Source organism: Polypterus senegalus, chromosome 13 (genome assembly GCF_016835505.1).
Source record: "Polypterus senegalus isolate Bchr_013 chromosome 13, ASM1683550v1, whole genome shotgun sequence".
Taxonomy (NCBI): domain Eukaryota; kingdom Metazoa; phylum Chordata; class Cladistia; order Polypteriformes; family Polypteridae; genus Polypterus; species Polypterus senegalus.
This window is the reverse complement of record NC_053166.1, coordinates 72,585,640-72,613,083: the sequence shown is the minus strand read 5'-3', so window position 1 is coordinate 72,613,083 and position 27,444 is coordinate 72,585,640. Positions and strand designations below refer to the sequence as shown.

The 27,444-nt window shown below is 37.7% G+C and overlaps 1 protein-coding gene across 9 annotated transcripts in view; it reads left to right on the top strand.

The window, feature by feature from the left end:
- The window catches only part of cdk16 (cyclin-dependent kinase 16), a 132,389-nt gene that overhangs the window by 81,347 nt on the left and 23,598 nt on the right, over window positions 1-27,444 (top strand). For 8 of the 9 annotated variants that reach the window (XM_039775037.1, XM_039775036.1, XM_039775038.1 and 5 more), the window contains 10 exons: window positions 1,643-1,832; window positions 2,512-2,664; window positions 12,570-12,703; window positions 12,948-13,073; window positions 13,300-13,356; window positions 14,338-14,452; window positions 20,612-20,706; window positions 20,838-20,900; window positions 23,514-23,637; window positions 23,732-23,852. In XM_039775037.1, the coding sequence (XP_039630971.1) occupies window positions 1,706-1,832; window positions 2,512-2,664; window positions 12,570-12,703; window positions 12,948-13,073; window positions 13,300-13,356; window positions 14,338-14,452; window positions 20,612-20,706; window positions 20,838-20,900; window positions 23,514-23,637; window positions 23,732-23,852 (1,115 nt within the window). In that variant the 5' untranslated portion in view covers window positions 1,643-1,705. The remainder of the gene's footprint in view (window positions 1-1,642; window positions 1,833-2,511; window positions 2,665-12,569; window positions 12,704-12,947; window positions 13,074-13,299; window positions 13,357-14,337; window positions 14,453-20,611; window positions 20,707-20,837; window positions 20,901-23,513; window positions 23,638-23,731; window positions 23,853-27,444) is intronic. The other variant, XM_039775039.1, reaches the window with a different exon arrangement.

Sequence of the window (27,444 nt, the reverse complement as noted above, 5' to 3'; positions counted from 1 at the left end):
GCGCAGATCTTGTTGATGTAATCTGAGATAGTTGAGACGCGCGCCCTCTGTTTTAACATACGCATCTACGACGTACTGTTGGAATAGTTTGCCGCTGGAGTGCAAAATACTAAATGTATTCCTCATTGCTAATCTGTACGCGTAAAATTGGCATTGAGTAAGCCTTATTTGCTTGCCGGTTCTTTTATCAGGAACATGTTGTAAATCTTTGTGCCAGCCAATGTCTCCGTAAGGGAATAAAAGTGGGTAAACCGTAGGATTGCAATTCATATTGAGCGTGGAAATCTGTTTACTGGAGTTGCCTCTCGGATAGATCCAAATGTCCCTTTCTTCTCCGAAGAAAATCGTTGCAACATCGGTGTGACATGTCAGGACATTGTATTGTCGTAAATCCTGCCCAGGGTTTTCCTTGAAAACCATTTGTACAGATTCTGTTGGATTGGACTGAGCAATTTCATGCATGTGTTTGTATGATTTAGGAAAGGGGTTGATGGTTCTGAGCATGGAATCTAGCTGGAGAAGTACATTTTCGCTGCATGAAGAGTTTGCTTTATTTTGTAAGCGTACTTACGCTGGCACTGTGTCAAAAACATACAACTGTCCATATCCTGGAGAGGTAGAAGTGTTAGCGTATAGTGGAGAGATTTGGTGATAAATTTGCCCATGTATTTTAAAACGGTATGGTCCATGGCCAGGAGGTTGAGTTATCTGTGAACCCATGGAAGCAAACGGTAATCGAGAAATGCTGTGTCGGCTGCGTGTGGGCGGGAACGGTTTTAAAGTGGAAGCAGGACAAACCAGAAGAGAAATAAATAAATATATATATATATATATATATATATTATATATACACTGTGAAGCAACATGTAAATAACTTGTCACCCTGTTTACAGAATTATGTACTGATCCAAACCTTTATTTTCAAAATTATTATTCATGCCAGTCCTTGATAGAATTTCTGGTTCCCAGTTGACACATTGTATTTTCTACAGTAGGTTCAGGTTTTTGTGCTGCAATTCATACATCTTTTCCTGCTGTCTGTCGCAGTTGCCCCACAGATTGATTGATTGTCTATCTATCTATCTATCTATCTATCTATCTATCTATCTATCTATCTATCTATCTATCTATCTATCTATCTATCTATTTGCAGATATGAAATACAAGGAAAAAACAAGGGCATACATTCATTTTCCTGCCAATTTTTTCCAATGGTGTGGACAATGTTCCCCCCACGTGAAACTGAAAGCAGCAGTGTGGCCTGATGCAGCATGATTCATGACGTTCAGTTTAAGAGCGGTCTCCTGTCAAAGTCTGCATAGTGTGAATTGGTGTCCCTATAGTAAAGCTCAAGTGCTGGCATGGCTTGACATGATATAAATATATCCACTGCAAAGTGTTCCTTCATGAAACTGGAAGAGCGCTGCTCAGGAAACTAACATAATGAGAAGATGCAACAGACAGCATCTGGATATAGTTATTAAACCCATGACACATAAAATGTCAAATTGCATGCCGCATGTGTATAGGAAATGTCTATGAAAGTGGAGGAAGCCTGACCGTGGTAATGTCATCGCAGCATCAACTCATCAACCCACTGTGCATGTTCTTCTAAAATCTTTTACCTCCTCTTTCTTCCTAGGCCATTTTTAGGAGTGTGGCTGACCAATTGCGAAATCAGCCCCCAGCCCAGCCCCCTCACCTGATGGACAGAATGAAGAAGATCAAGCGGCAGCTGTCTATGACCCTGCGGGGTAGTCGGGCTTCTGAGAAGACCCTTTCTGAGCTCTCCGAGCAGATCAACATCGAAGACAATGCAGCAAGTGATAATGGTAAGGGAATGAGCATAAATTAGATCATATACACAGTCCAGTTTGGGCCAGGACACGACACCAGCATAAATTCTATTAGAAATTCTCAAACAAATTTGAGTTCTTGCAGAGGACAGGCAGGGATTTAGTTTGCTTGCTGTTGTCTGTCCTTCAGTGGGTCGGATACTACGCAGGTAAGTGTAGCCCTTCTGATTCCTACTAGCGCCTGCAGTCTGATTTTCCTTTTTTTTTTATATATATTTTCTTCATGTCTGTTTTGCATGAGTCCCAGTTTCTTTTTATAAAAAAAAGAAAATGTTCTTTTGAATTGATTTTTTTTTATAATTTCTTTTAATTTCCTGCTGTTCTTTTTTCCCCCTTCCTATTCCTTTCTTTCCTCTGTCCATCCTGTTGCTCTTCTATGTTTGTCATATTGTTTCTTTTCATTCATTTCTCTCAATTGCTTCTCCTGCTGTCTTTATTTTGTTCATTTTCTATTTTAACCCTCAATTGCTTTTTGCTACATCTCATGCTGTTACATATTTGGCCTCACTTTTTTTCCTCCTTGTCCTCCACCTCCTGTCTGTCACTCTTTCATCCCGCTTTACCTTCCCTGTACATTGCACATCCTCCCAACTCCACCACCTTCCCACCTTCACCATCCCTACTCCTCCTTGATCCTTCTCCTCCTGCCCCTCAGAGCCCATCGTGAGGAATGGGAAGCCGGCTGCCTCCCACAGCATGCACTCCTTCTTGCACCAGTACGCCTCCCTCCGCAAGCCACCACTGCGCCGGCCTCACAGCGCCATGGGCCGCAGCCTGAGCTCCTACCTGAATCGCAACAGCCGCCTAGGTGATTATCTGTCTGTCACTTATGTGTGCACGATGAGCCTAGAGAGAGTGGAGTCCTGCCACGGTGATGTGTGGGTTTTGAAGAATGTGCATGCACCTTCATGTCTCTTCTGCACTGCATATTTCCGCACATGTGTAGGCCAGATCTCTGCTGTGTGTGTATGTGTGTGTGTGTGTGTGTGTGTGTGCACACAGATATGGTTCAGCTTTTATGTGGGTAAGTATGCACTTATGTATATGTCAGTGCTTTTGACCAGCATCTACTCAAATGTGTAGTGATTCTTTAGCTTTCTTGCACTGTGTCAGGAGGCATGTAGATTCTTCACAGAGGCCCTGTATGTATGTGTATATTTATAAGCATGTGTTTAATGGCTTAAAGTGGAGGTCTGCGAAGTTGGTTCTAGAGTGCTATACTGGCTGCAGGTCTTTTTTCCAACACAGTTTCTGAATGAGATGTCAGTTATCGCTATTGAATCACTTATTGCGCAAACAACATTTTCTTGCTTTATTTTAGTTGTCTTGCTTGTTAAGATTCCCCACCCTTAATTGATTATTTTAGTTGTAAACAGCTTCATTTACTGTTTTCATTAGCAGTAATATGCAGTTCTCCATCTAACTTGTTTCCATTTAAACCTGTGTGTATTCACTGTAACCTTTCTGGAGTAAATAAAACATCTAGGAGGAAAGTGAACAGAAAAAAAGTGAAGCAATGGAAATTACTAGACTGCTTTAGGCTACCAATTAGAAAGGAAAAAATTCCATGATATAAGAATGACCTGACATGGCAAAATGAAAACGCCAACAAGCCATGAAATTAAATGTGATCTGTTATTACTAAAGACTGGTTTCTAATTAGGCAGACGGGTTGGAACAAAAGCCAGCTGCCAGTACGGCCCTCCAGGACAAACTCTGCAATCCCCAAGTTTAAAGTATGCAGACCCTATTTTGGATACTGTTTGTTGTTAGATTTCCAAAATGATGGAAGATAAGGATTATGGATGCCTTCATAAGTTATTAATAAGATTAATGTTCTGGTCTTGTAGCATTAGAAGCAAACCAGAATTTACATTTTCTTAATGGTTTAGCCTTTGTGTAACTAAGTGCTCAAGAACTCAAGAATTTCAGAACATTGGTGGAAGATCCTTTTCAAACAGTTACTGCCAATAGGTGAGGCTGCTTTTCTCATTCATGACTAGAGATTCTATGTTGAAAAAGAGCCTGCTGTCCATGCTGATGCAAGGGGTCGATGGATATATATATTTAGCAGAGACAAAAACTAGGGGTCTCATGTATAAACAGTGTGTACTCAAAAATGTAATCGGAGTGATTGACTGCATGCACATTGCTATAAAGGCGTCTTCAGAGAATTAATTTGCTTATGTAGATAAAAAACATTTCTATTAATGTGCAAATTAACTGTGATGCGAAACTGCATCTCATTATTGTTGTGGCAAGATGGACTGGCTTAACTCATGAATCATGAGTTGAGCCAGTCCATCTTGCCACAACAATAATGAGAAACAATTTGTTGAGACACAGTAGTGTTGGGAAAAAACTTGAAAATGATGTTGTGTATGATGGCTGACTTCTCGGTAAGCTAAAACATCTAATATTACCCCTTTGGTCAAAATTGTAAGTTATCTGTGTGATGTAACCATATAATACGATTACTTGGGTATCTGCTGAAGACATGGCTTCTGAACCCGCTCACTGAACAAGAGTGACGTTATAATGACCCACAGTGGCAAAATGCTGGTTAAAATTGTCTCACCAATAATTGCAACAGCTTGCTGTTCAAACAGTGTGAGTTCCGGAATTCTGCTACCATCAGTGGTGTTGACACTCAGATGGTGAGCCATGATATCTGACCATTTCTTTTTTCTCTTGGGCACTGTGCCACTTCCTGAACTTTCTGAACCAGCACTCCATCAGTTTCCTTTTGTTGCTTATACCACTGCTTATTCCACCAAATAGTACATTTTCCTTGCCTTAACTTCACTGAGCAGGACCTCAAATTCTTCCTTTTTCCATGGCTTTCCAATGGCTTTTGCCATTTTCTTTTAACAAAAAACTGAACAGAAAGAGCTGTTTGTGTTGATTTGCATATTCAAATAGGCAAAATTCTGGAAGGAGTCAGGGTGGGGCTGTAGGTGCATGCATGTGTTTTAAAATTCACATTGATTGGAATTTATAAGGCTTAAGCACAGTTTTATGCACCTGAATTTTTTGTGTGTTTGTACATTTCTAGTTTTGTCCTTACGCCATGTTTTAGTGTGAATTCTACCCAAGACGTTATAAATGAGGCCCAATGTGATGTTGTTTGGGATTGAAATCAAAATGTGTGGGCTGGTGCATATCAAGCAATATTATTCAATTTGAGTCAAAACATTGATGAGGTAATGTGTGCCTTTGGATGTTTCACAAAAGGATTAGATGTAGCAGACATCCTGAAGTTAATTGGGTAATTCCATGCTTGTTTTACCAACCGGCTGTATCGTTTTACAAAAGTCACATCTGACAATGTCCACTATTACATTTTTAAGCTCTTAAAAGCTGATGCTGATAATCAAACATAGCATTCTGAATCCTGCTTAATCCAGTTCAAGGTGTCAAGGGGCAAGAACCTATCTTGGCAGCATTAGGTGCAAGGAAGGAAACAGCCCTGGCAGGGTGCCAGTATATCACAGGGCCTCCTCACATTCACAGCCTCACTCACACACAGACTGGGGCTAGTTTGGATCTGATATTGGTGGTAAGGTAAATTTATTGTTCAAATTACTGCGTAATGCTTCAGAAGGTCAACTACCAGGAGCCACTCCTGAAATGAAAGAGCAAATTTGTGAGAAGACAGAAGTAAAATAGAAAAATGAAGAATAAATTCTAATAACATTAATAATTAGTCAAGATTGGCAGTAATGTTTTTGTGTTGGGAATGTAATACATTCTGATAATTAGTTTTGCTTATTCATTTTAAAGCCATTCAGGCATGGTAAGTTAATGCAATGCCTTGATTGAATACATCTATCTAAAACTCAGAATGAGACATGGCAAATAAATACACTATATAAGAACAGCTGAGACACTGATAAAATCTTGGAGACATATTGTGCTTAGACGGACCCCTAAATAACAAAAACATCGCACAGGGCTTTAGACAAAGAAAAGCTGATATGCTCCTCAAAGAGCTGGTTGTTATAATAATTGTTTTTCTTCAGTTGTGCAGGAAGAGCTGGTCCCAGAGGAGAATAACAGAACATATCACCAAGCTGCTTTACATCTACCTTCCTAACTCAAGCTGCTCCATCTTTTGGCATTTTATGCCCATTTAGTTCAAAAATGCACCTGGGGCACTTCAGCCACAGACTTGGTTAAAGATTGAAATTCGTGTCCATAAACAACAAACTGTAAGTGTTAGCATAGTCATTTCTCCATTTGACCAGCTAGGAGTTCCCACAGTCAATCATTTGCTTGTAAAATGTGACAGTATAAAATATTATATATATATGCACAGATGAACATCCCATGAGAAATGTAAATATGCCAATGATTATTTTTCATGTTCATATTTTTCTGATTGTATAAGTGCTTGATGCATGGACTGGTCGCATGGTAGCACAGTCTGTCCCAGAGCTAGGAATTGTTCATATACGAAACATGGCACATCTCTGGGTGTACTCATACTTATTACAGCAGTTAAACTGGCAGAAACTGGGATACCCAGGCAAGACTCCAATGCCCAGTGGAAATCTCCAGCTCAAACATCTGTACTACCTTTTCACTTCAAAAAGAGAGTTATTTGCTGTTTCAGTGTATTTCTACTTCCAGTGTTATCAAGCTATTTTAAAACCCTTGGGAATTTGTGAACTGAGATCTTTAGATCTAATGTCATGCTATTGAAGCACTGAGTACGGGTGCTTTAAACATACAATACAGTACAATACAGTTTATTTTTTATTGCTCAAAATCACACAGGAAGTGCCGCAATGGGCTTTAACAGGCCCTGCTTCTTGACAGCCCCCTAGCCTTGACTCTCTAAGAAGACAAGGAAAAACTCCCAAAAAAACCTTGTAGGGAAAAATGGAAGAAACCTTGGGAGGCAGTTCAAAGAGAGACCCCTTTCCAGGTAGGTTGGGCATGCAGTGGGTGTCAGAAGAAGGGGGTCAATACAATACAATACACAGAACAGAACAAATCCTCAATACAGCATAAAAATAAAAATTTTAGAAGTATGGAGTAGAATTTAACAGTAGATGATATCACATAATAAGATTTGGACATTTTTTTTAAACATGTATTTTATGTATTTTAAACATGTTACCAACATAGTGATAATGCCATCTTCCATTAATAATATAAATGTACTATTATTATAATTGTAATATAAATAAGAACTACAATGAGAAATCAAACTCAGCGCAATTGTTTTTTTCTTTAGCTATCAAATCCTGAACACTGGACTTATTTTTGCATTTGGTACAGAAAATGAGAACATTTATACTAACAATACGGCTTTGGTTTTAGTGAACCAGAGATGCTTTTTTAGACATCAAGTACATCTTTGATGCTCATAGCAATATTGTTTAAGGGACCAGCCAAACACCTCTGTTTGGAGTTTGGACAGCAGGAAGATGTTTAAAGGGACTGTACCCACGGCTCCCATTGGCAAGGATTACCTCTTGTTTCCACATGCCATGAAAATGCATTCACCTTGTAAACTAAATGAGTGGACGCACACCTTGATGTTTTCATCTGTAATTTGCAGGATTCTGATTTATGAAGAGGGTAGGCACACTATAAGTTGTGACAGATTAGGGTTTTCACGCACCCTTGTACCCTCAGACCACACGTCAGACACCAGATAAAAGTCCAAATAATTGATTTATTATAATAATAAATGCACAAAGCACCCTCCACTCCCAAATACTCCAATAATTAAAACACAATAATCCAATCCTCCAAACTCCCAGATGCTTAGCCACCCTGCCTCCCAACTCAGCTCGTCTGTCTGGGATCTCCCACAGTCCTTTATACTCCTCGACCCGGAAGCGTTTCACCCTCTCTATCCATATGACCTGGAACACTTCCGGGTCAGATAAAAAATCCTTTTTTCTTCACCCAGGAAGCACATTGTTCTCTTTGTCCATGTGACTATGACGTACTTCCTGGGCGTAAGGCAAATAGTCTCTGGGCCTCCCTGCAGCGATTCCTGGCGGCCCCCATGGCAGGGCTGTGACTAAAGACTCCAATGTCCATAATGCCCTGGTGGTCTTCGGGGCACCTCCATACTGCAGGGAGGGCTCCACCTGGCGGCGTGGGGGTATTGGCCGGGATGAACAGCCGGCCATACATCACAAAGTAAAGTCACTGGGATGTAAATTTGTACCACAAATGTACTACATCTAGACAAAAATGATTGTGTTTTGATGCTCTACACTTGTTAACTGCTATGAACATAGGACAGACATATTTTATTAACTGAATTAAGGACAGTCCTGACAGCCTTATTAAAATGCCAAGTATACAGAAAGTGTGCCTGTTTGTTGATTACAGTTTGTTATTATTAATATTAACATTACATTATGTGCCAACATATTGCCTTATTATTGACTCGACACCCTGGCCAGGGTCGGTTCCTGCTGCTGCTGTTGGGATAGATTCAGCCCCCTAGAAGTCTAATTGGACAAAGTGAGTAAAGGAATTGAATGTCGTATGGACATTATCTGTCAGAATCTTGACACCTTAAAATTGCAGATTTGATGATTTGATTTTCAGTTTTCTTAAGATGTATTGGTTTGTCGAAATTTAGTGAAAATGGTTTCTACTTCAATTATTCTGTTTTACTCATACCTGAGGAAAAAAAAAAATCTGAACAGAGAAAAATCTTTAACAGAAGTAAAAACTGATGGCAACACTTGCTCCGGACCTTCCCATCATTCATCACAACATGCAGCCATGTGTTCACCAGTAGATGGACTAAAGCAGAAAATATCGTTTTTGTGTTATCATTATATTAATATTTCAGCCACTTTTATAGTTCATTCTACTAAAACAGATTACTATCAGTTACTCCAATTAATTTTTTTATTTTTTATTTTTTAGTAGCATCCCTAGGGTCATGGAGAGTGGAGGAAACATATTTTCAGACCAACTGAGTAATCTGACTAAACCCAGAAAGTGTCCATTATTAAACCATCTTCCCAATACACAAAAAATGGATTAGATGATAGAAGATTTTATAGATAATTCTTTGACAAAAGGCCAATATAATTGCATTTTAACATAGATCATAACTGTAACATCAATTTTATGAGCTTGTATGTCTGGTGGAGATTTTTGAAGACAGGCTGCTGAGCAGAAGATGCATGGTCTTCATGAATGATCTTCATGAATGACAGAAACAAGAAGGACTTGTATACTATATGGTTCGTTCTATCAAAGTACAGGGTAAATGGCTGCTGTTGACATCTATAAAGCAGTGTTGTATTTAGTTCATTTTGAGCTTTGTGACAGCCAGAGTTGATTTATATTTATAACAACATTTATTTATATAGCACATTTTCATACAACATACAAAGTGCTTCATAAGATGACATAGAAAAAGTTACAAGAAAAGAAAACAGTTAAGACAATAATATTAAAGAAAAAGTAATAACAAAGCGAAGTAAGGTCAGATGGTCGAGAGGACAGAAAAAGCACAATATGGAGAAAAAAAAATCTGCTGAGGTTCCAAGGCCAAAAGGCCGCCTGCCCCGACTGCGCATTCTACTTAACATAAATAGTTGTAAATCATTCCTCTTTGTTTTCATGCTTCACATGATGAAGTTGAGACACCGTCCTTCATTCCATCATCTCAGGGGGCTTCATGGTACCTTGATTAGGTGGTGGTGGCGGCACAGAAGAACTGGAGAAGACAGCAGAGAATAGTAGAGATTAGTACAGATGCAGCATCGCTGAAAAATACGATAATTCTAAACTCATATAGTCTATGAGGAATACAACTGAAATGTAGCTACAAAAAGCCATATTAAAATAATGTTATTTTGGAGTTTTTAAAAAATATTCCACAGTATTAGCCAAGCAAATTTCAATTGGTAAACTATTCCAGATTTTAGGTGCATAACAGCAGAAGGCTTCCTCACCACTTCTTTTAAGCTTTGCTGTTGGAATTCTAAGCAGACCTTCATTTGAAGATCTGAGGTTACGACTTGGGATGAAGATGGACAGGCATTTCACAATATAGGAAGGGGTAAGAATAGTTAAGGCTTTATACGCCATTACTAGTATTTTAAAGTCAACTGTGCACAACACCTGTGGTGGGCTGCGCCCTGCCCGGGGTTTGTTTCCTGCCTTGCACCCTGTGTTGGCTGGGATTGGCTCCAGCAGACCCCCGTGACCCTGTACTTAGGATGGATGTGCACAACACGGTGACCCAGTGCAGCAATGCTGAAACTGGTGATATGTGCGCAATTTTTTTTTTTCCAAGTTAAGATTCTGGCTGCTGTGTTCTGCACTAATTGTAACTGATTTGTGTCTTTCTTAGGTAGTCCTGTTATGAGTGCATTACAGTAATCTAATTGACTAAAAACAAAAGCGTCAACTAATTTCAGTGTTATAAGAGGTCAAACCTTTGCAAAATTCCTTAAGTGAAAAATTCAGTCCTACTTGAAATTAGGGTCAGAGACAATGATTACCTCTAAATTCTTTACCTCTGCCTTGATTTTTAAACCTAAGAGATCAAGTTTATTTCTGATGTCCTCGCGTTATCCATGTATGCCAATCACTAAGACCTTTGTTTTTTTTTTTTACTTATTTAATATGAGAAAGTTTCTACTCATCCAATTAGAAATACTGCTAAGACATTGGATCAGACAGCCAAGAGCATCAGGGTCATCAAGTGCTATCAGTAAATACAGATGTTTGTCATCTGCATACCTGTGGTAACAGCCTTGTGCTTTGGAATAATCTGACCTAATGGAAACATGGAGATTGAAAAGAGAAGCAAACCCAGAACACGTAGATCCTTGTGGTACACCATATACAATATCATGGGTCTCCGAAGTACAATAACCACAACTCACAAAGAATTTTCTACCTTCTGAGTAAGACTAAAACCAATTTAAGACTTTGCCGGAGAGGCAAACCTATTGTCTAAGGCAAATTATAAGAATACTGTGGTCTATGGTGTCAAATGCTGCACTCAAGTCTAGGAGAACAAGAACAGATATTTATTTTATATTTAAATATTGTCAAGTGTCATCAGTATGTTACAAGTCTGAGAATATATTATCGATATAGTTTCCACTGATAACTATACTCAGTAAAGCATTATTATCTAAAAACAATAATCTGTGGAGCTAGGGAGCTGGAGAAGGTGATATGAAAGTTGTTTTTTAATTTCTTTAATTGCTGTTCATATAACACAATGTATTTTAAACCTAAACAGCTGGATACAACACCGGGACAGGCTAACAGCATAGTGCCAGGAGCCCTCTGGTTGCATTGACCCTGACATTCAAAGCTTTTCTAGCTGCACTCACACTAATATTCAATACATGTACATTCTGTAGACAGTTTTATAGTTAGTCTTTACAGAAAAAAGGAGAACTTATGTGCCAGTTCTGCTTATTTTCCTTTAATGCATTCTTGGATTAGTGCAATTCAAGACAATGGTCTACTATCCTTTCTCCTTCCTGGGCTTACAAGCTTTGCACAGAAAAATGACAGTTGGTCCATTCATTTTTGATGTTACCAACTCTAAGTTGTAGTTTCAGATTATCCCTGTACTTAACAGGCATCTAATTACTTGGGCAGTGTGTCATGGTTTAAATATGTATTAGTGGGACAGTGTATCTGTAACAACAAACAGGCCATTGCACAGCCGTGAAGGACTGTGGTCAAGCTCTCTCTTCTTCAGTAACTTGCAGTCAAACTTTTCTGCTTCCAAATGCTAATTTGGATATTTGCTCATTTAATTCCAATATGGTAATGGAGGCTTATTTAGTGTACATTGGAACAGAAGACCAGAGGCAGACAGCCTAAGTAAAGGAAAGGAGTACCTTTCTTGCCTGTGGTCTCTTCTAAATATAAGATTGCATGTACTTTTTCCATTCTAGTAGTCAACCCTGATTACTCTATTTTAGTTTATTAGTAGAATTTTATGTTACATATCTATTTGTTAGTGTAATAGGCTATGTTGTTAGAGCTTTTCTAATGGTATTTCATGTTGATTTGTTAGTTAATTTAAATGTGTCTTTTGCGTATAGTAATACAGATAAAAGACAAACTTCACAAAATGGGAGTCATGGCTTGTACTTGATTGTTTTGGGATAAGCTGTGAGTCTCAATAGTTCTTACCAGGAGAGAGTTGACAGCAGAAGTGGTTGAGTTGTGTACTCTTTTTAAACCTGTCTCCTGTAGGTATTGAGTTATCCTTTTTTGTCAAGCAGATATATCTCTCTATCTCCTAAAGCTCAATATACAAAATGTATGTGGTCTGTATACATAGGTTTCAGAATCACATAAACCTTGGCTAGTCTTGGTTACTTGTCCACAGTTGAAGGACAAAAACACATATGACAATAAAAAGTAAGTATATGCCACCAGGTTGTTGTGATCTATCATTTCAATGTCATCCAGTTTTCCAGCAGCAGAGGTGTTACTTAGCTTCTGTATTTCTGAGATGGCCACTCATGCCTGGCAGTCCAGGAAAGCCTATATGTTTAAATGGCAGTTACGGTCAACATCACCAGCAGTGTATGATCCTCACTTACTACATTTCATTAGTGCATTGGTGTAGCCTCTTCCTGATGCATGTTACTAGTCTACATAGTGCCTGAACAACATTGTAGCAGAAACTCAACACTGTCACCCTGCACCCCTTCCCTTCCTTTCATCCTCTCTCCACAGAAATAGTCCATGAGGATCTGAAGATGGGCTCTGATGGAGAAAGCGACCAGGCCTCGGGTACCTCATCTGATGAGGTGCAATCCCCTGTGCGAGTGAGATTGAGGAACAGTGCCACCCGCAAGATTTCAACTGAGGTAATGTGACTTATGAGTATATATGCGAAACTGAGTGTTGCATCAGGGCTGTCAGCTTCTGCAAAAATTGATATGACTTCCATGTAAACGGCTGAGAGAACATCGTAATCTTCCCAGGAGTCTTGACCCATTTAGTTTTGGATGATGCTCAAGAAATGGATGGCCAAGGGGAGTGTATGATAGAACTACATTGAATCATATTGTCGCTATGTACTTAATTGTGTGTTATTTTTTTAATCTACAGGACATTAACAAGCGCCTGTCCCTGCCTGCAGACATCCGGCTGCCAGACGGCTACTTGGAAAAGTTTGCCCTTAATAGTCCCCCATTTGACAAGCCTCTGAGTCGACGGCTACGCAGAGTATCTCTGGTAGGCTTGCATGTTAAAGCAGGGAGTGGTGGGGGGGACAAAGGGAACTGAGATCTACCCACTTATTGACAACTTACCGAAACCACTCAGGAAATTTAAACACTTTGCTTTTTAATTTGTAAAAAAAGACATACTTTAAATATGAAACTAAGCACTTCATTCAGTAATGCAGTTTTACTTACTTCTTATTAGCTAATACTGTATATTTACCCTTTGTTCCCTGCAGTCTGAAATTGGTTTTGGAAAGCTGGAAACGTATGTCAAATTGGACAAGCTTGGAGAGGTTAGCACATATTCACATTTTTCCTCTAAATTACTTGATATTTTTTTTCTCATTTATATTGTCAAATGAAGAAATATAGTAGGCTACTGTCAGCCTGTCAATACATCTGTGTTACAGAGAAATAATTTACCAGGAGGCAAATATGAAATTTGCAACACAGATTTTGAATTTAGACAGAATTTAAAGTGACAGCACCACTAGATCCCTGATGGTGGGATCCTCTTTACTTCTACATTCCTTAGGTCTTTCTGGCTGTACACAAAATTGTCTTTTAGGCTGTATATGCTGCACCCCATCAACAGCCTGTTTGGAGCCCTTGTGTTTTCACTCACTATGTGGACCTATTGATAGCCATCTTGCCTTTCTCTAGGCTTCATCTCTTATCCTGTGTAGAACTATCAAAGCCTGAATTAATAGGCCAGATGATGACATCTTTCTATTGCACTGATTGTATCCTCATATCTATTTACAGCTCATAGATGATGCAGTAGATTTCACAAATTTGAGTCTTGTTTGAATTCCCAAGTAGCATATAGCATAAAGCTGTGCAGCATGTGGAAAAGAAGGCAGTGAATATGAAGATGGCAATAAACACACACAAGAAACTCCCATTTGGACAACCTGCGTAAAGAATACAGCTTTTAAGGCTGATGCAGACATTTGTGTTTATAAGTGTAATACTGCATTCATTTTTATGCTTTATTTCAGTGTGCAAGCATGTTTTCCATTTCCTCCATCTTCATTGCAAACTTTAGATATTTTTGAGATTTATTTATCATTGCCAGTTTTGACACATAGCCAAGCTTATGTCACTTGGTCTGCAGCAAGCTTTAGAGCTAAAGTAAAAGTTTTTGATATAGAAAAGTAAGAAAAATGAATTCCCAATGAAGACAGAGTGTTTAATCAAAATATTTTGTGTAAGGAAGCATTTTCTTCTTAGTTATGTAAACTTGAAGGTACCTTTGCCTTATTCTTCTTCAGGGAACCTATGCCACTGTTTATAAAGGAAAAAGCAAGCTTACAGACAACCTAGTGGCGCTTAAGGAAATCCGCTTAGAGCATGAGGAGGGAGCTCCATGTACCGCCATCAGGGAGGGTAAGTACAGCCTGCTCTCCTTTTTCTTTTTTTTCTTTTTTTTTTTTTAAAGGCCCGTTAAGCCATGAATGTTCATCTAGCAAAGTCATCTTTTTTTATTTAATAGTATTTTTCCGTACACCACCTGACAGTGTCTGTTCTGTCATTATGTATCCCATACATGTTTTGACAGCATGTTCCAATAAGCAAGGTTTGCATTGCAGTCATTCCATAGAGAAGCACTGTACTGTTACTATTATGGCCAAGCTTTTTAGAAATTGATGTGACTAGATGAATTATATTTATTTATATTGTGTATTTTTGCAAGATATTGTTTTGCCTTGCTGTTGATTATTGTTAGACATTAGCCCTCTGTAGGTGAGAAGTGGTCGATAAATTGCCTTGAGCTTTGTTTTCAATCTCATTTCATAGCATTCCATCTGTGACTTTATTTGCTTCATTAACACAACCCTTGGGCTTTCCTCTATTTCCCCCTCTTTTTCAATTTATCTCTTGAACCACTAGCCGTTGTCATATGTTACTCTAAATTGCTTACTGCTATTTCAGTTCACAGTTATAACCACTTAATCTCCATGCATGCCGAAGGCATTCTTCTCTATTTATGCTATGCTCCTCCCAGTAATCCCCATATCCTAAATCTGTTTAAGTCTATATGCACTTTTATAAAATAAATTGAGGAAAATCCTCTCATCTACCTCTTAATGATCTATGTCAACAGGCCTCTCTTCCCTGTTTGATAGCAATATCTTGCAGGCATGTATATTTAGGGATCAGTATATCCATTTCACTTACAGATATTGAGTCTCTTAATTAATTACTGCATACTATCTGATGCTGGGGCCCCCATTAAGGGCTGGTTTAATCTACCTCTCTGTTTTCAGTCTGGATGTCATCAAAATGAATATTGATCCTCATTTTATCTTTATTAGCTCCATGTGGCCTCTACATTCCTCCACTTGATACTGGTCCAAAGTAAAATCAGTGATTTCTAATTTCTTATGTAGAGAAAAGCCAAGCAAAATGACACCTTTTATTGGCTAACTAAAAAGATTACAATATGCAAGCTTTTGAGGCAACTCAGGCCCCTTCTTCAGGCAAGGTGTAATTTCTTATGGAATTACAAAAGACCATCCCTTAAAAATTCAGATTGAATAAGATGCAGGCAGAGTTCTGGAGTGTCCTTCCTGACCTTGTATTCGGTTCTTGGGTGGTGACCCTGTGGTCCTGTCTGGTTCCCCTTCCCACCCACCTGTTCATCCCCTTGTAGAATCTGATTTGACTGCCCCTCTCTCACTGCATGATGTATTGTCAACCTCATTAAAGCCAAAAACTTCCAGGCTGTCTTGAGAGCCAGTATTGTCTTATATGGTTTGTTTAATGGGCCAATTTACATTTGTGCAGAAGTTAAAATCACTAAAGGTAGATTTGTTCAGACAGAGAAACTTGTCTTTGTGACAAGTACAGTTTAAGGATAACTTCAGTAATTTTCAAGTCAAAGTTATTCTGTTGCAATTATGGTCACCATTAATGTGGCATGTGCAATTGTGTCCTTAGGTGAAGTATTTTGTTATAAATTAAAAAAAAAACACTATACTTGTTTTAAACAGCAAGATCAAGCATGGTATTTTATTAAATTAATAGTGAGGAGGATGGACAGGATTAGAAATGAGAACATTAGAGGGTCAGCTCAGCTTGGACGGTTGGGAGACAGAGAGGTGAGATTGCGTTGGTGTGGACATATGCAGAGGAGAGATGCTGGGTATCTTGGGAGAAGGCTATTAAGGATAGAGCTGCCAGGCAAGAGAAAAAGAGGAAGGCCTAAGCGAAGGTTTATGGATGTGGTGAGAGAGGACATGCAGGTGATGGGTGTAACAGAACAAAATGCAGAGGACAGAAAGATATGGAAGAAAATTATTCGCTGTGGCAACACCTAACGAGAGTAGCCGGAAGAAGAGGAAGAAGAAAAATTATTTACTTAAAAACACAATTTCCCATGCCAAATTAATATAAACTATGACTGTATTAAAATAGGGCATTTTTTTAAAGATAAATAATAAGCAATAATGACTAAAATACAGAATTTGTAACTGCAGATATTTTTGATAAGAAAAAAAGCAACTCATTACACTCTCTGCTTTAGTATTTCTTTTTAATTTAAGCCTAAAATGATTAACTATTGCTGAAAATAAAACATCAAAGTAACTTTGAAAATGCAGATTTAGTCACTGTAGTCATTTTTCCATAACTTAGTTACAGAAGCTACTTTCTTATCCTCTGGATTCTGCGCTGGAGCGTTTTGATAATTGAATACGTGTGGAAATGCAAGTGAGTTTTTCTCCACATTTACCAGTTAAGTCAGCAGAAAAGACAAAAAATCGTCAGGTAAGCCACAAAATGGTGGCCAACCCTTACACCTGTGCTACTTTAAAAAGTGAGTGTAGTGCTGGCTGCAGCACGTCAGAAGTCGACTTACCATTTACCTCAAGAGATTATCAAATCTTTGGCATCAGGTTAAAATAAGTTCTTTATGGTAGTGTGCCATGTCACCTTCTTCTTTGCCTTTTTTTGTTGGGTAATTAAAAGCATCCGACTCTAACTACTGGTTAGCAGCTATGCTGCAGAGATAAACACAAATGATCACTGAATCCTAGATTGCTATGTATACATAGAAAGTCCATCAGATTTCTTTCTGGACATGATACGGAAACTGAAGACTCAGGTGTAAATATAATTGAGATAAACTATACATGGAAATGATCTATATATGAAACAGAAGTTTTGGGGGGTTTTGAGAAAACTAATAGTCATTGTGGGCCATATGTAAAAAATTTTGAATATTGATGAAGCAGTCCATTTTAAAAAGGGCCCCGGATCTGGCTCACACAACTGAAGTTTGACAACCCTGCTGTAAAATGATTTTATTTTTCCTGCTTTCATTATTTTGCTGCTATTTTAGAATTACTTGCAGCAATCTTATGTTTCACCTGAAAATTTACTGCAGCCACCTAGCAGACTGAAACCCCTCAAGTTGGGAACCACTGAGCTAGATAACATGAGAGAAGCTGTGCAACAGACAATAATTTCTGTGAATGAATTAGAAGTCTTGGCAACCCACTGAAAGCAATCCTGAAACATGTCACTGTTTCAGACAAACAGTCATTGGATTAGTGAATGGGTTTATAATTACAGCTAAACTATGTGTATTAGATCTTCATTATATGCTTTAAGAGACCACTGGTGTCTACTCCTCACTATAAATGCTAGTTTAGCAATCACCCTAAGACAGTGCTTAACTGTGAAACTGCCTAAAACGTTTCTCACCTGCTATCTTCATCTCCACATACCCTGTCATAACCTGGCTTTTAGGTTAATTTGGCCATCTATTAATACATTAAATTGCATTCTCCTTTCCTGTGGTCTTTGCTTATTTGCCCACCTTCCATGTTCCTGATGAGTTTTATTGGGGATTTAGCATCTAATCGCCATGCTCATGCTTTTTTATTGCTGTAACTCTAAAGAGTAGGATAGAGAAGGTACTTGGGATTTATTACTGCCATTCCAGCATGCTTGTCACTAATCAGAGGTCCTTTGTCATGATCTCCAGGAATGGTAGAAGAGCATTATTTTCAGCCAGCATGTCTCAGGATTGCTTTTTGCATTCTATCAACGGTCTATCGAATGACTTCCTGTTTTTAGTATAGTAGGATGCAGAAGACGACTGTTTGCCTTTGAACTTTTCTTTTGTTCTCATTTTGTGGCATTCCTTCACTGACTTTGCCATTGTTTTTTCTTGATTGTGGTTATTAGTTATATTGACTTTCTTGTCTTTATGCCATCTTTTTCTCAAAGATTAAGATTTTTGCCTTTAATGTTTGACCCATTTTCTCTGAGTGCTGGTTGTGCCAGTAAAGTCTGTCATCATGTGATTAACTCTAAGTGGTAATCCACATGGAGAGCTCATCTTGAGCTCAAAGGTAATTCCTGTTAGTGAAGCTAAGAGTGTGGCCATGGCAGTACAGTAGTTCCTTTAGCACATATCTTACCTGACGTTTTTTGTTGGTTTTTTTTTTACCATAAATAGTAATATGATTTTTTTATTTAGTTTTAAGAAACTGGTACAGTGGTATGATATTACTCCATCAATTAATATTTTATATTGTGATTTTCTTTGGAGTCGTAGTCTGCAACTTGCTTTCTAAATTCAAACTATTGCTAAATGTTAAGTATACCTGCTCATAAATAAGAACAGTAAAGTTAATGGGCTGAGGTCAAGCAGGAAAATTAAGTCTTAAATCTTAAAGGTTGTTGGTCCATAATGTAGAAGGCATCCGGTATAGGTCAGTACTTTGTGTCTGACTGTTTAATAGGAGCTTCACAGACAGATATATTTTCCTTCACTGGGTGACATAAGAAGAGCCTGTCTTTATTTTCAGTTTTAAAACAACATGACTTTGTACTTGTCGTCCTTTTTGCATTTTAGTCCAAGAAAAATCTGTCACTTACACAAAGTTGCATTCAGCCAGGAAAGTGAGTACATTTGTGTCCCATGCTAATAAAAAAAATATGTGGTAGCATTTATTGTTGTATTCTAAAAGTGCTTTCCGCTTTGGCTGCTGAGATAGAAAATGTGGTTGATGGTGACATTAATGCAGTAACTAACCTGAACAGCTGTTTGACTGCATAGCTATTTATTTTGGGACATGGAAAATATTTGCCATAGCTTTATTGGAAGTGAATTAGTTTTGTATTTGAGAGGGACACTGTGTTCAGCTCCTTGTAATTTTTTTTTGGCTCAGTCATACTACCAGTTAAATTATTCTTATGAATTAATGACTCTAGTAAGTTAAACTGTATCCGTGTCTTCATCTGCTGTTGTATCCTGCTTTTCCTAACTAACACTGTACCTTTGACATCCAAACACAATTAAAGAAGTTTCTTTCTCATTCATATTTCCCTTAAGCTCTCTTGTACTATATCATATAATTCTGTCTCACACTCCATTTACAAATGTAGCCATCTGGCATATACAGTACTTACAGTACTGTAGATATTCATAAATATATGGTACTTAAAAATTCTGGGTCTGCATGGGTTTTGCTCCAATTGTTCTTGTGTTTTTTTTTTCTTTTATGTTTAAGACATGCATGTTAGTTTGATTGATGACTCTAAGTTGGCCCTGCATTAGTAAGTGTGAACCTGGCCTCACTTTGAACTAGATATAGTAGGTTAGAATGGATGGAAGGATGATTATTATTATTTTTATTTTAATTTTGGCTGGAGCCTTTGTTAAAAATGTCTTATGATAAGGATAATGATACAGTAAAATGATTATTTTTTTATTAACAGCTGAAGCAAGAAAGGGTTACGTGACATGTTTAGGGGCGCACAGTAAGTCAGAGGTGGGGATTGAACTGTCAGCTTTCTAATGCTTTAGCAATTACACCTTCCTGCCTAAACGTCAGTTATTCTGCATTCCCTGCTATAAAACGATTCCAACCAACTGATGTATTTCCAACAGAAACAACTATGCAGAGCCCTGCAAGGCTGAATCAGAAAGTGCCAAAGGACATTTTAGACACACTGTCAGATATAAAAATAATTATATAACACTTTTTATAAAACATTACAAAGTGTACAATGAATGTGATAGAAAGCAAAGAACAAAGCTATTCATTACATTTGAATTGGATATAACATTAATTTTAAAAGATTAAAGAGCTAAATAAATTAAAAGCATTGTAAAACAAGAAGGTTTTAAGGTGATTTTAAAAGTACCACAAATATCAGTGACTCTAATGTTTTCTGTTAAAGAATTCTAAAGCCATAATAATAGTAAGTGGGCTCACTACAAAAATAGATATGTTGACTTCCCTGATGTAAAGGTATAAGACAAAACTGACAGACTTTAATCATTACAGAATAATGGCAATAAAGTGATGTGCAGTAAGTGTACAGCAATTCAGTATTACCCAGAAGGCCACCTTGCTGCCATATTCCTAATTGAATTTCCTTACAGTTCAAACACTGGTGTTTTATACAAATAACCTCCACTAAAATTAAAGTGTTTAATTCCTTCTAGGTGGAATGTTGTGTACAAAGGTTACCAGATGATGGAAAGCAGATTATATGACCTGATCCTATTCATTTTTTTCCTTGCAGTATCACTTTTGAAAGACTTGAAGCATGCAAACATTGTGACACTGCACGACATCATTCATACAGAGAAGTCTTTAACTCTGGTTTTTGAGTATTTGGTAAGTGATTATGCTCAGTGTTCAATGCTCAATTTCAGTTCTATAAATTTCTTGTGCTGATCGTGATAGTATCATCAAACTTGGGGCTATATGAGTAGTAAAAACATATTTTTTTATGATAACACTTTTAGGATAAAGATTTAAAGCAGTATTTGGATGACTGTGGAAACTGCATCAACATGCATAATGTTAAGGTGAGTGAGAGTGTGTTTCCTTTTATATTGATGGCGGAGTTTGGCTTCTCTTTGTATGTGTTACCAATCACCATGTTGCGTGCATATCTGTTTTCCCTCTGGTGCCAGTTAAGCTAATGTGTTCATTTGAATATATCGCCTAAGAAACAATTGAGTCAGTGCTGACCTGTAAGTAGTAATGGCTGAGCAGACACTAACTTTATGTTTTCAGTTCATTTTTGAAAATGTTAAAATGGACAATAGTTGTAATGTAACGTTATGTTATATTTTAATCCAGTGGCAACACAGCTAAGCCGCTTTCAAATAATAATCTGAACTGTGTTGTATTTCTATTAATATAGTGCCTTCTTGGGTTAGAGGACCATTAGCTTGGGTGAATGAATGAATTCACTTTGCAGGTGTGGGTCAATTCAAGTAGATGATGTGAAGAACAATATAGAAGCACATGACACACAGAGTTCTATAGGGAAAACCCCTTAAGCTGGGCTTATCATGCACATTCTTTATAGTGAATCAAGCAACAAATACTGGCAGTGAAGGTGTATCAAAATGCATCATACATCTTCATTTTTGGCATAAATTACAAAAATATCTTCTCTCACTTATTCTGTAATTTTGCACTTTGTCGTTTTAAGTTCACACAGGAAGTAAAATGGCTTTTTTTTTTTACTTTTTTGACTATATATATTCTGTGTGAACAGTCAGAAAGCATTTTGATTAATCTCCTGATGTTATTTTTTTAACCTTTTACTTATTACCGCTTTATAAATTGCAATATCGAAAGAACAAGTGGCTTATTTTACACACAGTATAAAAATCTTCTTAATGAGAAGATTGATAAGTGAATACCAACTTTCTGAACTAAAAAAATGCAAATCTGAGAATATGAAAGACTGTTTGAAAGCTTTTTAAACATTGCAGTAAATGAATGGAGGTAAATACCATTTAAAAGAAAAGTAAACAGAACTTCTGGAATGATTCACCAATTACTGTATATAAAAAGATCTAGCAGAGTGGCATAAAAATGTCTGTCATCTTCATTTGAGGCATTCAGTCCTGAGAGCATTAGTTTCTTTGTGCCAGTCCCAAGCCCCGGATAAATGGGGAGGGTTACGTCAGGAAGGGCATCTGGTGTAAAATTTTGCCAAATCAATATGCGGAAGCTGATCTGCTGTGGTGACCCCTAACGGGAGTAGCCAAAAGAAGAAGAAGAAGAAGAAGTCCTTCCTTTAGATTGAAACTAAGTTAAGTATTAATTGAAATTCTTTTGCAAATTTAATATCTAAAACATCATGAAAACATTTTTCCGCTATATTGTTCTTTTGGGATGCCATAGTAGCACAGTGGTTAGTGCAGCTGCTTCATGGATCTAGCATCCTGGGTTCAAATCATGCACCTGGATGTAGCATGTGTGGAGTTATCTGTTCTGTCTGTGTCTTATGGTGTTTTTCGCCAACATCCTCAAAGCAGCCCAGGTTAGGTTGACTAGTGTTTTCAAATTGGCCTCTGTGTGTGTGTGTGTGTGTGTGTGTGTGTGTGTGTGTGTGTGTGTGTGAGATTGAGCCCTTCAATCGACTGGTGCCAGTGCTACTGAAATAGTATTCTCCCCCATGAAATTGCCTTGGATTAAGCAGGTTGGAGAATGTCTGTTACAATTCTTTTGGAAGTTTGTTGTTCCCTCCTATTGCTTTAGAAACACAGTCCTTGCACTTCCATAAAATGTATAAAACTAAACCAACCGGGATTATTACCTGGGTCAGGAAAAGGTGCAAGTTTGGAATGAGAGTTAGACTTCAGACTATAAACCTCTATGCTGTTATTTCATCACTTCTTCTGAAAGCATGTGCTTTATTGAGAGCAGTTGCACTGAGTTGCCTTTGGAGATTATGGTTCACATAAAGCACTATAGCATAGTGCTCACTGGGAAAGAAGCTATATAGAATTAAATAATAAAATGCAAATTCTTTGATTTGAGAATCTTTTATGGTAGGACTGTATATTTGTACAATAGCCTTGAAAAATGAGTAGCAAGTGAGCAATTTGGTGGCCAGCTGCTTATGCTATTTTGGAATGATAATGTGGTACAAGGATCAGTCCAGACGATTGATAGGGGTGTAATTAATAAGAGATTTAGTGTAAAGCATACTGATTCTCTGGTTTGTCACCTGTAAATGTAATTTTACGATTGACCATTTCTTTTTACTTGATGAATTCGTACACATCAGTTAGCTTGTTCATTACTGAATGGTGACAGTGTGTATGCAGTGAGTGAAGCAAATGCCTTTTCTAGTTATCTACTGAAGTGTAGTTAAAATAAGAGAAATGATAAAAAAAATACCCATTGAAAGGATGTAGTTCTTTGCAACACTATGAAATACTTAATAGTCTCCTTAAACAACTAATTTGCTGCCTGTTCATCTGTGTAGGAGAAGCACAAGTCGATGAGAAGGTTAAACAAATAAAAGCAGTTCATATTTCTCACTTTGTAAGCTTATATAAATTGAGTTAGAAAAAAAATGTCCTTCTACTGTAGTATAAAAAATGAGCCAAAATGTACCTAGCAAATAAAATAATTCATATTTTTTCCCTTTACATCTATTTCTTTCTACATAGCTTTTCTTGTTCCAGTTGTTGCGAGGATTAGCATACTGTCACCGGCGGAAAGTCCTGCACCGGGATCTCAAACCACAAAACCTGCTCATCAATGAGCGAGGAGAGCTGAAACTTGCTGATTTTGGTAATGTCTATTATGGCAACATCTTGGTCTTTGTTTTCTTTTTTTTTCCTACTTTATTTTTCTTATGTGTGAATTTGTTTTAATGGTTCCTCAGGTCTGGCAAGGGCCAAATCTATCCCCACAAAAACTTACTCGAATGAGGTTGTGACGCTGTGGTATCGTCCGCCGGACATTCTCTTGGGGTCCACAGATTATTCTACACAAATTGACATGTGGTAAGGAAAGATACTTTTTCCAACTCCTTCAGTTTAACATGCAACCGCTCTTATGAAATGTAATGATTATGATTAAACTTGTAAATCTGAATGTCTGGCAGAAAGCAGACACCTCTGCTATTCTTGCTTTTCAGAACTTTCTACTGTACTAATCAAGGTCATTTATATTTATATTTCAGATTTGGATATGTATAGATCAAATCATATTTACTCTCATTTGTTTTGATTCTTCTGCATTAGATTTATCCTAAAAACATAGGGCTCAGGCATGATAATGGCGACACTTTACTTTCAAATGTGTTTGTGTGTTTTTATTTTCCTGCTACTCCTTAGCAGAGTCCATTTCGGAACTGCTCAGGTACCTTCCAGTTGAAGCTCCCAGGCCACCTGTAAAGGGGATGTAAATTTCTGTTTAGGCACAACTTAAACTCAAGATGCTTTAAAGAAAATGATGAGGTTTACTGGAGAAGCAGATTGGATAAAGTCAGAATCGTTTTGTGCTTAAGGTATACATGAATACTAGCATATAGATATGCTGAGGAGGAATTGCATAGAAAAATGCAATAACACGTTCAAAGAACAGTTAAGTTTGGCATCTTCACTTGATGATCCAGCGCTCTGGGTTTGAATCTTGTGCCCGGTTATTGTTTGAGTGTCTCTATGGGGTTTTCTTTGGTTATTTCTGTTTTCCTACTACAACATGCATGTTAGGTTTCAAACTTTCTGAGGCCATTTCTCTTGTCTTTGGATGTAGACCAGCAGTTATGCTACATTCATGTGCTGTTGGACCGACAGTAAATACGAGTTTCCATGTCAGAAATTCCATGTGAACACCTTAAAAAGTTGGAGCTACAAGTCAAACATTTTGGATTAATAAAAGCTACCCAAATTCTCTGCATTATGGCATAACTGTGATCTTTCACCTCAGTCAATTGAATGAAATAATAAAATATAACCTTGTCAGCCAGAAATGCAATTTTTGTGGCATATTTGCCTTTGGAATGAAGTGATATGTGTTTAATACATCTAGTTTTCTCTGTATTTCCAGAAAAAAATACAGTTAATCTTTAATTGCTTTTTTTCCCAGAACAAATAAATCAATAGTGACTATGTATTTCTCCAAATAGTCTGACTAGAAATTCACAGGAACACAGGCTCAGTACGCAATAATAACTCAGAATTCAGAAGGATCCCTACATCTGCTAGATTTCAAAATGTTAATAGCTCTGGGGATAAAAGAGTTCTTAAGTCATTTGCTCTTGATTCTTGTGAGCCTAAATCTGTAGCCTGATGGTCACAAATGAAATGCAGGAAGCAGACGATGGCTACTCTCTGAAAGAACTGAGGTGACGTTTTTTCTAACTTGTCTATAAGATGGCTCAGTGAAAGAGGACTACTTCAAACCAGTAAATTTGCTACTAGTTTTAAAAATGTTATTTAAACTCTTTATATTCAGAATGCTAAAGTTTCCAAACCAACATGTAAGACCAAATATGACAAGATTTATAAGGAAAGAATTGTTATTATGGTTTTGTCCACTTTAAAACCATTAAGATTACTTAGAAAGAATAGTAGTTTATAGCGCTTTTTCCAAATTTGCTCTTTGTTGGGGTCAAAGGTTAGCACACTCCACATGGCTTTCTTCTAAAGTTCAGACTCTGTGTCTGTCTTGTCCTCACTATAGCTCCACCATACCCACACTCTTCTCTTTTTATTGTTTTTGAGGAGGGGAGTACCTAAAATCTGCAGGCATGTCCTTGGTCTTAGAGGTATCTATTAAAGAAGCAATCACATCACTGAATAAACTCAACAAGAATAGGTTTATGACTGTCCCCCTTATATTGTAACAGACTTTCAATGGCGGAGTCATCCTGCAAATTTCAAAATGTGCCTGTCCTTATGTGAACTCCTGTAGTCATTTGAATACAAAATAGACAGAAGAGGAGGCAGGCGGCAGCCTTGAAGTGAATCCTTCAATGAAGTAGGGCTAAGCTGTTAACATTCACTCTTTGTGTTCTGCAATTTAAAAATTCTAGAATCTACCCCACCAAGTTAGGGTCTAAACAGAATTCATCAAGTAGTTTTTCAACTAAAGCGTGAGGTTGGATTGCATTAAAACTGGATGGGGATCAGTAAACCACAGTCTTTTGTGGGGTTTTTGATCCTTCCAGGTTCTCATACAGCAGATTCAGAAGTGTTGCTCTGACATCCTCCACCCTCTCTTTGCTCTGTTTGCAAATTGGTAAGGAATCCAGATAAACCTAGGTTTTGTGAAGCAACAGTCTCTTACGTCAGTTTCTCAAAAGATTTCATGATATGGGAAGTTAAGGCTATCAGTCTGAAGAAATTTAAGGATTTTGATTGTGCAGCTTATTGGAATAACATTTTCCCAATTCCAGAATTTGGGTACCTGTTGTAAATCCAGAGACTTTTCAAATACAGGGTGACACAGAAAAATGGGAACTTTTGAAATGCGTAGTGGCAGCCATGTATAGTTTGCAGCACTGCCAACTTCACGAAACCTGGTTTCAACAGGATGGTGCGACATCGCACACTGCAAGGCAATCAATGGCAGCTATGCGAGAATTGTTCGGTAACCGTGTCATCTCAAGATTCGGTGACATTCCCTGGCTCTCAAGATCACCGGATTTGTCCGTTTGTGATTTTTTCTTGTGGGGCTACCTTAAGAGTCGGGTCTACATAACTCGGCCAAGGACACTGAATGAATTGAAACAAAGAGTTCAAGACGAAATTCGTGGTATCCCAGCTAAAATGTTGCAGCGATCAATGGGGAACCTCAACAGCAGATTGGAAGAATGCATACGTGCAGGAGGATGTCATCTACAGGACGTAATTTTCAGACATTGATAATTTGGATTACTGTCTCTTAAAAGGCAAGTTGTAGTGGTTCAATTGCTGTCAATAAAAATTTTTTGTTGTATTTCTTCTATTTTTATTGGGTTTTTCAAAAGTTCCCGTTTTTCTGTGTCATCCTATATAAAGGAGACTGCTGGACATATCTGCTCTGCATAGAAACAGGTGTCTGCTTATTCTGTCTGGGTGTCTCTGGCTGCCTTTTTTAATTTAAGTTTGTTGAAGGATATTTATTAACATCATTTGGTTAAGTTCTAAAGTTCTAGAACTATGACTTCTAAATCTCATCTTTAGTTTGGTGTTTTGATGAGGAATTTCTGAAGCACAAGCTTGTGTCTCATGCCTTAAAAAAAAAATCAACTGAATATTTGCACCAGTTGGTAGTTAGTTTTAACGCCTGCCAATTGCACACAGTTATTGTGTTTAATTTGAAAGTAAGCCATCATCTTCATAACCTTTTTCACAATGAACCAAGGTTGCCAGTCCATAATTCTTAATCTTGTTGTACTTTTACTGACTTGTGACATTTTGTCTTCCCACTGTAGGAAAGAGGGTTTAATCACTTAGTTAATTATGTTTTGCCTTTGGCAATACTGGTAATTATTTAAAACAGTTAATAAAACGGTCATAAAGTAGAACGGCAGGAATAATGTACAGTAGGTCGAGTGAGGGAGTTCTGTTTTACTTTCGGGCCAGGACACCAGAAGTAGAAGTAGAT